General features: G+C 31.3%; 1 protein-coding gene across 1 annotated transcript; it reads left to right on the forward strand.

Moving 5' to 3' along the window:
• The first annotated feature begins 1,397 nt into the window (after nucleotides 1-1,397).
• On the forward strand, nucleotides 1,398-15,121 carry LOC114324435 (aminomethyltransferase, mitochondrial). Its single transcript, XM_050646234.1, has 6 exons — nucleotides 1,398-1,709; nucleotides 7,157-7,365; nucleotides 10,049-10,248; nucleotides 12,020-12,148; nucleotides 13,552-13,721; nucleotides 14,852-15,121. Exons 1-6 carry the CDS (start codon nucleotides 1,460-1,462, stop codon nucleotides 15,103-15,105), a joined length of 1,212 nt encoding a protein of 403 aa, XP_050502191.1. The 5' UTR covers nucleotides 1,398-1,459; the 3' UTR covers nucleotides 15,106-15,121.
• The last annotated feature ends 155 nt before the right edge of the window (nucleotides 15,122-15,276 follow it).

A 15,276-nucleotide genomic window follows, 5' to 3' on the forward strand; every position in this document is an offset into this window, starting at 1 on the left:
TGTGATAAACAGCTATGATCTAAGAATTATTAGCAATCTTTACTGGAGTCAAACATGGTCTATTCGTACAGACGCAGCAGAACCCGGTGATCAAAATCCAATAACTTGGGGTCCGACAGGGATGTATGCTATCACCTCTGGTGTTAGACACAATGTAGATTTACGTCACTAAAACTGCGGCTAACTTCGCGTTTATTTACTTTTTTTACGTTTCCCGTGAAATCCATGCTTTTGGCACTTTGTTTGATCTAAATATGGTACATATTTAGAATTGTTTCATTAAATTTATAATTATTAAAGTATTGCATTAATGTACAAACTTGAATTTTCAACTTTATCGCATAGAAAGTGTTGAAAAATAGTTTTTATTATTGTAACTAAACAATGTTTTAAAATTATTTTTAATTATAAACAAATTTTCTGTATATTAAAAATGAATAACCATTTATATTTTCTGTATATTAATTTTCGATATTGTCAAAAATAGAGATATTCTTGAGTAATGAGCACATTTTTTACACACTTCCTATACAACTAATAAAATTTGATATCTAATGGGATATTGTAAAGATCTTCTTCCTTAGACTTCTAAAAATATTTCAAAATCAAAAGTATAAAGAAATATACAAAAATAAGAGAATAAGAAAAAAGTTGAGGGTATCAGATAAAATTGGGGGGTGCCAGAAAAAATTGAAAAGAGATAGGATAAAAAAGAAGGGTGTCACAAAAAATTGAGTGCAGTATGACCACCGACATAATAAGAATAGAAGGTAAGGTACGCCAATAGTTCTTTTCAACGATTCTCATTTGTTTCGAGCTTCTGTCATGTGTCGTATATTAATATTATACACGGATTATATGACATAATATGACAGAAGCTTGAAACAAATGAGAATCGTTGAAAAGGCGTATATCATGGACGTCATTGGTCAATATTCACTTTGAGTGGTCTAGCCATCATTGTCTGTCACGTGAGCGGGATCGCTCAGTAAAAAGAGATGGATAGACCATCGGTGCACCGATCGATTGTCCGCGCGTTATGCTATTTTGCTTAATATGCCTTGTCTATCTTGATTATGTCTATGGTAGTCACGGGCAAAATCACTATTTTTTTGTTTCATAGTTAGGTACACAAAATCAGTTACACATTGCGAAATCAACAGTTCATGGTAATAACCTTAGTTGTCGGGGCATTTAAGCTAAATAAAAAAATAATCAATGATTTTTTCACAGATAGACTGGGGTATAATAGTGGTTGTGTCAATTCAAAACAATTTCTGTTGTTACCTTTAAACTTTTATCTATTGCAGCAACAGTTATCTTAAGATTGACTCATTGACCAATAACATAAAAATAATTTATTTGTATAGTAAGTAATCGTAACCTTTTAATCTGTTGGTTCATTATCTGTTTTGTAAAGGTCGTTCCTCAGTTGTAACTTAGTATTCATGGTTTCATTATGATTTCGAGAAATATTTTGAAGAATTTTAGCGGTAATAGTGTAATAAGGCTATTAAGTAATGATGCTAAAGGGGAAACCACTGCTTTGTATAATTTTCACGTGGAAAATGGTGGTAAAATAGTTAATTTTGGAGGATTTATGCTTCCTGTGCAGTATAATAATCTCAGTATTGTTAATTCGCATTTATTTACGAGGAGCAATGCTTCATTGTTTGATGTATCGCATATGTTGCAGACTGAAATAAGGGGTAAGTATTTTTCAAAATTTTCATTTGCGTTACCATCTCTGAATAGACTTAGTGCAGTTGTTAGAAACGAAAATGCTACTTGTTCAATTTTTCACATGAAAAAAATATTATATTTGTACTGTATTAAACCTTAAACCCATAATTACAATCCTTAGTTTTAAATAATTCTTAAGCCAACCCTGACTAACAGAGTACCTAGTTCATCCTTACCTACGGTTTGTTTTTAAACCAGGAGGAGTAAACTAAAAAGACAGATTCACACCCAATAAAGTTACTAGAAAAGTCACCAAATACATCTTCTTTTTTGGTTGATCATATCGGCCTTCGACGGTAATCCATAAATATTATATTATACTAATACGACGCTAAATAGATCTAAAAACCACTGTTTTTTTATATAAACGCAGACTAAACATCTAAAAATTAAAGAAAACATAAAAATCTCTGATATAACTTAATTAACCTATGAAATACTAATAGTGTCAAAATTTCATAAGTGTCATTAGTGTCAACATTTCATAATAGTGGAGTAAACTTGTCTGAGGTCAGACTCAGACTAATAAAGTCAGTTTCTATAAAGCTCTTAAATAAATAAACGTTAAAATTTTCATTATTAGAGTGTACCTAATCTTCAAAACCTACCTATAACATGAAATTTCGATTTTGAGTTTTGGTAACATACACTCACCGGCACAAAATTCCGCCACCCAAAATGTTTGATTAAGTTTGACAATCTATAACTTTCTTATTTTTGTACTCCGATTTTCAAGATTCTTGCATCAGTTTGTAGGTACATGTATTGATGTCGTTTTTTATTATTAAAGTAACAAAAATTTTTTGTTTATATGGCATTATACGGGGGCGAATGGAAGCGTTGTATTTTCTCTTAACTTTAAAAAATTCTGTGAAAAATTTTGAGGGCAGATTTTGTTTCATACTCCTTTTGTATTATCCTAGAAGTATCACTAAGGTTTTGTTTTTTTAATTATCCAAATATCTCTTTTCTTGTAAGAGCTGTAAATGATTTGAAGGTTTTTTTAATTAAAAATATCAAACTCACTAAAATTAACAAAACAAAACAAAATTAACAACAAAACGAAACAATTCAATAGCGGGTATGTCCGCCTCTTGCAGCAACGACTGCTCGCAATCTGTTAGGCATCGAATAAAGATGTGTTATCCTTGCCTCGGGAATAGCCCGATATTCCTCTACCAGGGCCATAACTGTACCAAATTTTCTGGAGGCCTAGGATGACGGCGAATAATTAATTCATTCCATAAATACTCAATAGGATTGAGATCTGGGCTGCATGCGGGCCATTCTAATCTTATCAATCCTACCTCTATTTTATGAGTCAATCAGTGTTTTTATTTACAAAAACTGGTGCAGCTCTTACAAGAAAAGAGATATTCGGATAATTCAAAAAACAAAATTTTAGTGATGCCTCCGGGATAATATGACAGGACTATGAAACAAAACCAGCCCTTCTATTTTTCTACAGAATGTTTTAAAGTTAGGAGGAAATACATTCACTCCCGTATAATGCAATGCAAGCAAATTTTTTGTGTTACCGGAATAATACAAAACGATATCAATATCGGTGCAAAAATCTTGAAAATCGGAGTACAAATAATAAAGTTATAAATTATCAAACTTAATCAAAAAATTTGGGTGGCACATTTTTGTGCTGGTGAGTGTATATGGGGCATTTGAAATATGCTTAAAAAACGCTGAATTTAAATTTCAAATTAAAAACGATATAAAATATTTAAAACTGCTTATTTTCGATTGCATAAGTACATTTTTCTAAAGTAAACCACCTCAGCTACTTTCACCTAATGCCCTCTTAGTGGAGGTACCTATTTTCCGTGACGTAAGATCGTTTGTAATATGAAAGTTTATACCAAGCATATTTTAAATGCCTCGTATTTGTTACCAATACTCAAAATCAAAATTTGATGTTATAGGTTTTGAAGACTAGGCTCTAACAATGAACATTTCACAGCGATCGGTCAATGCAAATGATTGCTCAACGTTTGTTTATTTAACAGCTTTATAGAAACTAATTTTATTTGCAGCAAAATATACACTCACGGGCACAAAATTCCGCCACCCAAAATTTTTGAATAAGTTTAACAATTTATAACTTTATTATTTGTACTCCGATTTTCAAAATTCTTGCACCAGTTTGTAGGTACATGTATTGATATCGTTTGGTATTATTCCGGTAACTCAAAAATTTTGCTTGCATTACATTATACGGGGGTGAATGGAAGTGTTGTATTTCCTCCTAACTTTAAAACACTGTGGAAAAATGGAAGGGCTGATTTTGTTTTTTGAATTATTCGATTATCTCTTTTCTTTTAAGAGCTGTACCATTTATTGTAAATAAAAACAATGATTGAATCATAAAATAGAGGTTGGTCTCCGATCTCAATCCTATTGAGTATTTATGGGATGAATTAAAAAAAGCTATTCGCCGTCATCCTGGGACTCCAGAAAATTTGGTACAGTTATGGCCCTGGTAGAGGAATATCGGGCTATTCCCGAGGCAAGGATAACACACCTTTATTCGATGCCAAACAGATTGCGAGCAGTCGTTGCTGCAAGAGGTGGACATACCCGTTATTGAATTGTTTGGTTTTGTTGTTAATTCTGTTTTGTTTTGTTAATTTTAGTGAGTTTGATATTTTTAATTACAAAAACCTTTAAAATAGTGTTTTTATTTATAGCTAAGAAAAGAGATATTTGGATATTTCAAAAAACAAAACCTTAGTGATACTTACAGGATAATACAAAAGGAATATGAAACAAAATCAGCCCTCAAAATTTTTCTTCAGAATTTTTTAAAGTTAAGAGAAAATACAACGCTTCCATTCACCCCCGTATAATGCCATCTAAGCAAAAAATTTTTGATACCAGAATAATAAAAAACGACATCAATACATGTATATAGTACGTTTTTTAACGGTAAAATATTGCAAGACCTCTAAATTTTAAAGAACCGCTTGGATTGACATGAAATTTGGCATACACACAAGTCAAAGAAAAAAAGTGATATTGTGCCGATATGTGCTTTTGTCCCGGGGGTGGTTTTCACTCCCTCTTGGGGGTGAAAAAATGTGCGTCCAAAAGTAAGTCCGGAAATGGATAAACTGACTAATTTTAAGTAACTTTTGTTCTATAGAGGTTTTTCACTAAGTCAATACTTTTCAAATTATTTGTCAGTGAATATGTTCATTTTTTCAACAAAATAACAACGCTTTTAGACGGTTTTTCGCAAATAACTCAAATAGTAAGTATTTTGTCGAAAAAACATTCTTAGCAAAAATATAGCCTGTAAAAATTTTTAAAAAATGGTGTATATAATATCACGTCTCTAGACCTAGTAGAAACAAAGTTATAGCTAATTAAAAATAGGTACATATTCGTCAAATTCCAAATGGAATACTTTAACGTGAAATAACCAAAAATGAAGCACATTTCGGGGAAAACTCATTACAACTTATTTAAAGTGTTTAAAAAAAGCTTCATTTTTGTTTTATAAAAAAAATTTCCAGCATCAAAAGTAAACAAGTTACGCTCAAAATAAAATTAGTCCCTTTTTTTTGGTAAAAAAGTTGGGAAAATCACCCCCTAATTAGAATCTCAAATGAACTTAATCGTTACGACTTCACAAGTTTCTTGACTCGTGTAAGAATTGTTTATATGATCTGTAAGTCTCATCGGTTCAAAGTCCTTATTTTTGAAATAGCTGTAGTTAAAATGGGTTGAACGAGTCACTGATCACGAATGTATGCAAATTTAGAAACACCAAATGTTAATCAATTTTTGTCTAACAGAAAAACAAAAAAATACATGATATTCGGAAAAGCAATGCTGATTTTTTTTTGTTTTTCGAGATTATTGGTATCTCTAACAATTTTTAAGCTATTTTGAAAAAAGCATATTTTTCAAAATTAAAATTTTTAAAAATTTTACTTTAAAACCAATTTTTTTCAAAAATAAGCACTTTGAATCGATAAAACTTAAAGATCATATAAACACAACATAAGCAAAATAATTTGTGGAGCAGTAACGATTAATTTCATTTAAGTTGCTAATTAGGGGGTGGTCTTCCCGATTTTTTTTTGCCAAAACAAAAGCGACCAACTTTATTTTGAGCGTAACTTGCTTAAATTTAATGCCAGGAACTTTTTATAAAAACAGAAATAAAATTTTTTAAACACTTTAAAAAAGTTATAATGGGTTTTCCCCAAAAAGTGCTTAATTTTTTGGATATTTCACTTCGAAATATTCTATTTGAAATTTGGTGAATATGAATCTATTTTTCATTGGCTATAACTCTGGTTCTATGGGGTCGAGAGACCTAATGCGTACACCGTTTTTTTTTTTACTTTTTTACAGGCTATATTTTTGTTAAGAACGTTTTTTTCGACAAAATACTTAATTTTTGAGTTATTTGCGAATAACCGTCTAAAAATGTAGTTATTTTGTTGAAAAGTGAACATATTCACTCGCAAATAACTCGAAAAATGCTGACTTGGCGAAAAAACTCCATAGAACAAAAGTTACTTAAAATTAGTCAGTTTTCCATTTCCGGACATATATTTTTTCAGCCCCAAGAGGGGGTGAAAGTCACCCCAAGGGCAAAAGCACACATCGGCACAATATCACCTTTTTCTTTGACATGTAAGCTGCGTCATGCGTATGCCAAATTTCATGTCAATCCAAGCGGTTATTTAAAATTTAGAGCAAAAACCGTGAAACAATGTAATAGTCGGTTCGCTAAACTCAGACACAACTAGCTAGATATTTTAGTCGTTTATTTTTTTTTGATTTTTGACAATTTTGAAAAAATTGGCAAAATTACTAACTATTTAGTAATTATTAACTATTTAGTAATTATTTTTTGCCAATTTTACCAAAATTGGCAAAATTAGGTACTTACTTAAATCACCAGCCAGTTGTGTCTGAGTTTAGCGAACGGACTATACCTACAAACTGATGCAAGAATCTGGAAAATCGGAGTACAAATAATAAAGTTATAGATTGTCAAACTTAATCAAAAATTTTGGGTTGCGGAATTTTGTGCCGGTGAGTGTAGAAATAGAATATGAAAGCTGCACTCTTCACTTTTAAAACGCATTTTGATTTTTGTCGATATGATACTCTAATTAAAAGATATCAAATTTTTACCGTCGAGTTAATACACATTTTATTTTTTAATTGATTTCGCGCACATAATTGACATTAAAAATCGCCCGTCGCTTAAAGAGTTGTAGGAGAAGTAGTAGTGGCAAACTTTTTGCATCTTTTTGGTATCCCAAAATTATTGACATTCTCAGCAAAATTCAGTTCATTTGCCTCGTTTTTAGAAATCAATATCAATATATCTGGACCAACAGTTTAAAATCTAAAACATGCTAATCAAATTGTCTTGTAGGAGCAAAATGCGTAGAATTTTTTGAAACAACATGTACAGCAGATTTACAAGGCCTAAAGAAAAATACAGGTAGTCTTACTGTTTTTACGAATGAAAAAGGAGGTATCCTGGATGATCTTATCGTCACCAAAATAGATGAGGACCATCTATATGTCGTATCAAATGCAGCTCGAAAACAACACGATCAACAACTTATGCTAAGAGCCTTAGTAAGTAGAAAGAATAAATAAAATAACGTTAACAAACAAAATAATTAATCAGTGTTGGATCAGACAGCCTTTTCACCACTGAATTCATTTTTGCATGTAAGATACTGAAACTATTCACTTTTATCTTCTGCTTACGGTGCCGGATGTTGGCTATCAGCATGGCTATTCAAACTTTGCTTGCTGCTATTCGGAATAGTCTAGTTGTAGATGTATTGAACCACTTAGTGTTTGAAGCCAAGATATCCTTCTTGTCCCTGTTCCTCTCTTTCCAAATACCTTGCCCTGCAGAATGACTTGCAATAAACTATATCTCTGTTCATTTCTCTTAACATGACCAAGATATTCTAGTTTGCGCTCTTTGCCCATTCCTTGCTCAATCTACGTAGGACCTTAACATTAGTCACACGATCCACCTATGAAATTCTTAACATGCGTCTGTAACACCATATCTTGAATGCTTCGAGTTTTCTTAAAGAAGCTTCAGAACGTATCCAGGCCTCTACCCCGTATAATAACGTAGAAAATATATTCGCAGTGTGCAAGTACTCGGAAGGGATACGCGAAACGATCGTGCGCGAATAGCGGAGAAATCTTGCAACTTTCTTAAATAATTCATATTGTCAATTGAAATTGTCAAATTGACGTACATTTCATACCTATTGTCATTTAAGAAGAAAAATTATATATTGCTTCACAATATTGATATGATATGCAATTATTATATAAACGTAAATTTAATTAATTGTATTTTGCTTGCAGTACTGCATTTTAATAACTAATTGATGGATTCGACCGTTACTTGATGGAAATTCATTTTATCTCACAATAAAACACTGAAAAACGTTTGTTTTCTATACTTCCACAAACTTTATTACAACTATGTTATTACTACAGCTGTTTCGGCAAAGTGCCTTTCTCAAGTGATATATTTTACAATGTGTTTGTCTTTTTAAGTCTTTAACTGAAGAGGTTGAAGAGTGGGGAGCTGTTTGTCTCGAGTTGGTCATTCAGAATACTTTTAGAATCAATGGAAATTAATAAATTGAAAAATACAGATATAATTCTGAATGACCAACTCGAGACAAACAGCTCCCCACTCCTCAACCTCTTCAGTTAAAGACTTAAAAAGACAAACACATTGTAAAATATATCACTTGACAAAGGCACTTTGCCGAAACAGCTGTAGTAATAACATAGTTGTAATAAATTTTGTGGAAGTATAGAAAACAAACGTTTTTCAGTGTTTTATTGTGAGATTTTAATAACTAATTTTATTTACTACATACAATTGTTTACGTTTTAATAACATAACCTGAATCTTATTTTTTCTTCTTATTATTTTTTTTTGACTATGGCCTTGACAATTATCCAGTAACCAGGACCATATGATTGGCCAATATAATCAAAAGTGCGAATAAAAGTGCAGAGCGAAGAAACCAGGTGTCGCTTTTCCGAACTTACACGGTCCCAATAGTACTAGCTGACCCGGTGAACTTCGTTGCACCTTAGATAGTGTGTCATAATTAGATAATCTGTCATAATTTTGATTCTAGATCAGTTGCTTGAACGCGATTGCTAAGAATCAACTGCTCGAAAATGAATTGCTAGACATGAAAATTGATCGAAATGCAATTTCTTCGAATAAAAAAGAAAATTATATGTCCAAATATTTTTTCACAATAATGCAAAATTTGTAGGTATGGTCGAATGAAATTCGATAGTTTTAAGGCATTCCAGAAGCCGCTACAGATAAAATCTTTTAACAACTTATTAATCATTCAGAACTAGTCGACACTTATTAAAAGTTAAAATAATTAGGACAATGACTGGACGATAACGATTTAATGAGTGAAATTTAAATTGTTTTCTACTTTAATGACAAAAAAGCAAACTCATTATCAGAGCCCAATTAGAAATTATTTTGCACATCATATTTGAAACAGTATTTGGTTGAAAAATCTCAGTTTTGCTGGCAAAAAATATATTAATTTGTCTAGACTAAATTACAGTTCTGTTTATCTTAAAAGGGATATGATACTATCAACATTCACACAGTGTTGCCAAACTGGATTTTGTTATTTTGAGTGTAAATTTTTCCAGCGATTTCCGAGGGTACAATACATAAGAAAGATAAATAATATGACACATTATATGATATCCCACGTATACAGTACGTAAATCGTTCAGCTGGACATAGGGAACATACAATATATAGATTTAGATACATAAATACATACATTGTATTATAATGAGATAATTGAGGCAACTGAGCTTTCTCGATGACAATATGGTTATTAGCATTAAGGGGCATTAACCTCAAAATTGACAAATCATTTCGACTGACACAAATGAACGTCAAAATATGAGAATGTAGTAGGTAGCTAAATATTTTTGTCCTAAGAGAATGGAAAAACTGTTTAGTTTTTAAAGTAAAATAAATTTTATTATTTTAATTCATACCTTAACCTTTAACATTTATTTCCCATTAAAAGTAATTGATTGTGATTTTAAGATCTCATTAGTCATAAAACAATAATATTTATACTTACATTGGGAGCATAATCAGTAATTCTTTCTTCTTTGTTTGATATACAATTATTAGAGATTTGTATTTTAATAATTATGTATTATGTAAAAATCACAAATAAATTAACAACTAAAATTTCTTATTTTTCTCTTTAAGGATGCTTATAAAAAGAACAATTCTGACGCAGATATAAACATAAAATTTTATGAACCAAGTGGGAGAAGCTTGCTGGCCCTTCAAGGTCCAAAGGCAGCAGAAAGCCTGCAGAACTTGACAGAACTGAAGCTTTCGGAATTATATTTTATGAATACAACAACTGGATCCGTGGCTGGAGTTAGCGACTGCAGAATAACTCGGTAAACGTATAGGTTTATAATATAATTTTATACATTTTAGAGAACAATAGCCATCCCTTGCTGAGACTGACCCATATGTCTAATAGGAACAAACCTGAACAGCTTCTCTTCTCGTAGTGCCTATCGGTTTCGGATGTTGGCGATCATCATGACAATCTGTACTTTGAACCCTGCTGCCCTGAAAATATTTGTGGTTGTTGTGCTGAACCACGTACGTAGATTTTTCAGCCAGGATATCCTTCGCCTTCCTGGTCCTCGCTTTCTTTCCACTTTTCCTTGCAAGATTAGTTGCAGCTGTCCATATCTTTCACTGTTCCTCATGATGTGACTGAGGTATTCTATGTTGTATTTATTGTGGTTAACAGCCCTTTTTCTTTTTGTATTCTTAATAAAACACCCTGATTAGCAGCGTGGTCGGTATAATACCGGGTGTCCACTTATATTTTCCCCCATTTTAACTGCCTATAACTCCTAAACGCTTCAAGATAGAAATATGCGGTTTTCGCTGAAATGTTTTATTTTAGTAAAAGTTTTATCTGAATTGATTGAATTTTTTATATCGCTTTCAAATACGAAAAAAAAATGGCGGATTTTTGAAAAAAAACGTTGTTGACTTTTTTTTAATGGAACACCCAGTATATTTTTTTGTAAATTGAAAGAAGGGTCATTTGCCTATCCAGCGATATAATGTTTTTAAAATCGGTTTGTCAAATCACTGAGTAATTAATTTTTAAAATGAGAGGTGCAACGTGGATATCACATACCTAAATAACATAGCTAAGCAAATTGATATTATGTTATGTGATTTCCACATTGCATCACTCATTTTAAAAATTAATTGCTCAGCCATTTGATAACCGATTTAAAAAAATATATCACTGGATAGGTAAATGACCATTTTTTTAAGTTACGAAAAAATATACTGGGTGTTTTAATAAAAGAAGTCAACAATGTTTTTTTTCAAAATTCCGCCATTTTGTATTTAAAAGCGATATAAAAATGGTCATTTATCTAAAAACTTGAAAAAACGTTCATTTACCTATCCAGTGATATAAATTTTTTTAAAATCGGTTCTCAAATGACTGAGCAATTCATTTTTAAAATGAGAGATGCAATGTGGAAATCACATACCATAATATCAATTTTAGTTACTTAGTTATGTTATTTACTTAGTTTATATTTACTTAGTTATGTTATTTAGGTATGTGATATCCATGTTGCACCTCTCATTTTAAAAATTAATTACTCAGTGATTTGACAACCGATTTTGAAAAACTCTATATCGCTGGATAGGTGAATGACCTTTCTTTCAATTTACAAAAAAATATACTGGGTGTTCCATTAAAAAAAAGTCAACAACGTTTATTTCAAAAATCCGCCATTTTGTTTTACGTATTTGAAAGCGATATAAAAAATTCAATCAATTCAGACCAAACTTTTACCAAAATAAAACATTTCAGCGAAAACCGCATATTTCTATCTTGAGCCGTTTAGAAGTTATAGGCAGTTAAAATGGGGGAAAATATAAGTGGACACCCGGTATATCTTCAGAATTCGATGATAAAGCCACATTTCGAAAGCCTCAATTTTATTACAGGTGGCGTACTCCGTACAACAGTATAAGAAAGATATAACATCGTAGCAACCTGATTTTTATGGGTATCGATAAATCATGGCATTTGAATAGCTTAGCCATTTTTTGAAATGCAGATCTTGCTTTCTCTATCCTACATCCGATTTCTAGGGATCTAAACATAGTTTACTTTTTTAGGTGTGGTTATACAGGAGAAGATGGATTTGAAATTTCCATACCTGCTTCTGAAACTGTCAAAGTGGCTAAAACGCTATTAGAAAATAGTAATGTGAAGTTGGCTGGTCTTGGTGCTAGAGATTCTTTAAGGTAAATATTTTAAATATATATTTCATTCCATCTCATAATATAATATAACATTAAAAATTATATTTCTCCCCTCTGTGGCTCAGTAGTAAGGGAGCCTAGCGTTGGATCCAAGGGTTGTAAGTTCGAATTTTAGCTGGATAGGAAATTTTTGTTTATTAAACATTTATAAATAAAATAATTTCTATCCTTGTGGCATTGGTACTCACAAGAGGGACCGCAGACGTTCGGATACAATTATTATTAGCGTCTCTTTGTAAATAAAGAATATTATTCTTAATGTTGTTCTGAAGCTATTTTCTTGTGGCATTTTTACAATTTTAACTATTTATAATGGGAAATAAGCCACAATATTATTAAAAAATGATTTTTATTAACGTTTCGACGGCCAAATCGGGTGCCGTTGTCAAAATACAAAATACTACTAACATAAACAAAAATGTTGCTTAGTAAAAAAATTCTTCTAATAATTTATTTAATTTGACTCATTTATATCTGAAATTCAGATACATATGCTACATTTTAAAGTAGAAGACTTTAAAATGATATTGCCAATATTTATGAGTTGCGTTCCTGGGACGACTTTACTGAAAGATAGTTCATTCGATTACATGAAATCAACCCCAACTCAAGAATATCCGTCACAAAAAAATCATAGCATGTGATCTGTCTTTAAAAAGACAACCACATGCAACGGTGACATTAAAATTCTCGCGTTAGAGATCTCATAGTAAATCACGAGGGAAAACCAGGAAAAACCTCGTGATACTATCCCGACATCGTAAGTATTTGGTCTTACATTCAATTTACTCTCAAAATTAATACCAAATTCTGACTTTACTATAATTTTGTTTAAATTATAAATAATATCAATAATACATGGATATATAAGTAATACTAAAATATAAAATATGTACTAACTCGACTATTGACTTACTAATTGTGGTATTTTCTTTCTATTGACTTCCTCTTTCAGTATGGGTATCCACATCCTACTGCATTCCACCGAGGAATTTGCGACACAATTGGTTTCGTTTAGCATAATTAGAGCCGCTTCTTTGATTTTTCTCTTTTTACTATCTGTTTCTTTCAGAATTATACTTGAATCTCTCCACTGAACTCTATGTTCATTATCCCATGCGTGTTGACATATTTGAGATCTATCAAATTCTCTATTTTTAATATAAGATTGATGTTCACTTATTCTAACGTTTAATGGTCTTGATGTTTCACCTATATTTCCTATATTTCCCATTATAAATATTTTTCTTTATATAATAAATAATAAACAAAATAAAATAAATCTTATTATAATCTCTTTATTTAGCTTATTTAATACATTATTTTTTTTTAAGTATTTATGTCATATATTACTGACATTTTTACCCTTTGTTTGTTTTTGGTAGATTAGAAGCTGGTTTATGCTTGTATGGCAATGATATCGACGAAGACACTACTCCAATACAGGGAGCTTTAACGTGGCTGGTTGCAAAGAAGAGGAGGGAATTGAAAAATTTTCCTGGAGCAGATTTTATTCTTAAGCAAATTAAAGAAGGATCGCCAACTAAAAGAATAGGTAACTAAAGCTAGTTCACACATCATTTAATTGTATCTGTATTTTTTAATTTATAATGTCCGTCGATTCTAATAAAGACAGCCTTTATTTTCAATACGGAGAATTTGAAATTGGTCATTGAAAGGATGATTATGATCTAAACGGAGAAGTGCGTACGCAGAATCTATTTTTTTTTATTATTGAAAGCCCTTTTGTGTTCTGCTGTAGGTTTGTTAAAGTTTCTTCCAGTTTGACCGATGTAAGTTTTTATACACCACTGTGTAAGTGCTTTTTCTTTTTGCCCTTGTTATAATAATAATAATAATGGATAATGGAGTTTATTTGTAGCAAATAAATTGTACATGATAAAATGAACTCAGTTCCTCACTGAAGTTGTATGTACAACTTGTGCGTGAGGGTTAAATTTTGATTATAAAACACACTAAATGATTTTAAAAATTACAAAAAGGAATAAAAAATAGTCTTTTTGCTCATCTCTCTTCAAATTTGGGCTCCTCTTCTCACTGATTCAGTTACTGAGAAATTTTGTTTATTGGACCTACGAAAATCATAAAATTCAAGAAAGGATTGCGAATAATATGCGATGGGACTCCTCTGGTGGGACTTCGTCTTCTACGAGAATTACCATGACTTTTTGATTGTGTTTTAGCAATTTTTACAATAATTTTCAAGATTTACAAACTTATAAGTGACGTTTCAAATAAATCTTAATATATTTGCTTAAGTCGTTATTTGTTGGCTAAACATATAAAAAAAGCTTATCAAATGTATTAATAATAACAAGAGCCAAACGGAAAAACATTTACACAGTGGTGTATACAAGCTTGGTGACTGCCTCAAAAACTTACATCGGTCAAACTGGCAGAACCTTTGACAAACCGATAGCAGAACATAAAAGTGCTTTCAACGATAGAAAAACAGACACTTCTACATACGCACTTCACCTTCTAGATCATAATCATTATTTTAATGAAAAGTTTCAAATTTTCATATTTAAAATAAAGGCCTTAAGCTATTTTTATTAGAATCCATGAAAAATAATGCATCAAAATATACAGATATAATTCTGACCGACTAACTTAAGACAAACAGTTCCTATTTAAGTTATAACATTATTTCTTGTTGTGTAGGTTTAATATCACAATCTGGACCACCAGCTCGTCAAGGAGCTATTATTTTATCCAAAGAAGGTGAAGAATTGGGTAAAATAACATCAGGCTGTCCTTCCCCCAGTATGGGGAAAAATATAGCCATGGGTTACGTTCCCACCAGTCATAGTAAAGTTGGAACACAAGTGAATTTGAAGATAAGAGATAAAATATACGAAGCCGTTATTTCTAAAATGCCATTTGTAAAAGCTAATTATTATAATAAACCAAAATAAATGTTTTTTATCTTTATACAGTTTTTCTATTCATAAACCTTTTTTTTTATTTGATTATACCTGACTTACAATAACGTTTATGAGAAATTTAAATCATTACAGGGAAAGATAAGAGGAGGAAGGAGTATAGAAAGAAGGAGAGTGTCATGGTTGAAGAATTTTGGAGTTGGT

This window comes from Diabrotica virgifera, chromosome 3, assembly GCF_917563875.1.
Source record: "Diabrotica virgifera virgifera chromosome 3, PGI_DIABVI_V3a".
NCBI classification, from domain to species: Eukaryota; Metazoa; Arthropoda; class Insecta; order Coleoptera; family Chrysomelidae; genus Diabrotica; species Diabrotica virgifera.

Bases quoted from the DNA above. Each gene is read 5' to 3' on its own strand.
- LOC114324435 (XM_050646234.1), top strand. From the start codon at position 1,460: ATGATTTCGAGAAATATTTTGAAGAATTTTAGCGGTAATAGTGTAATA. The intron at 10,249-12,019 runs GTAAACGTATAG...TTACTTTTTTAG, and splicing joins AGCGACTGCAGAATAACTCG to GTGTGGTTATACAGGAGAAG. The intron at 13,722-14,851 runs GTAACTAAAGCT...CTTGTTGTGTAG, and splicing joins ATCGCCAACTAAAAGAATAG to GTTTAATATCACAATCTGGA.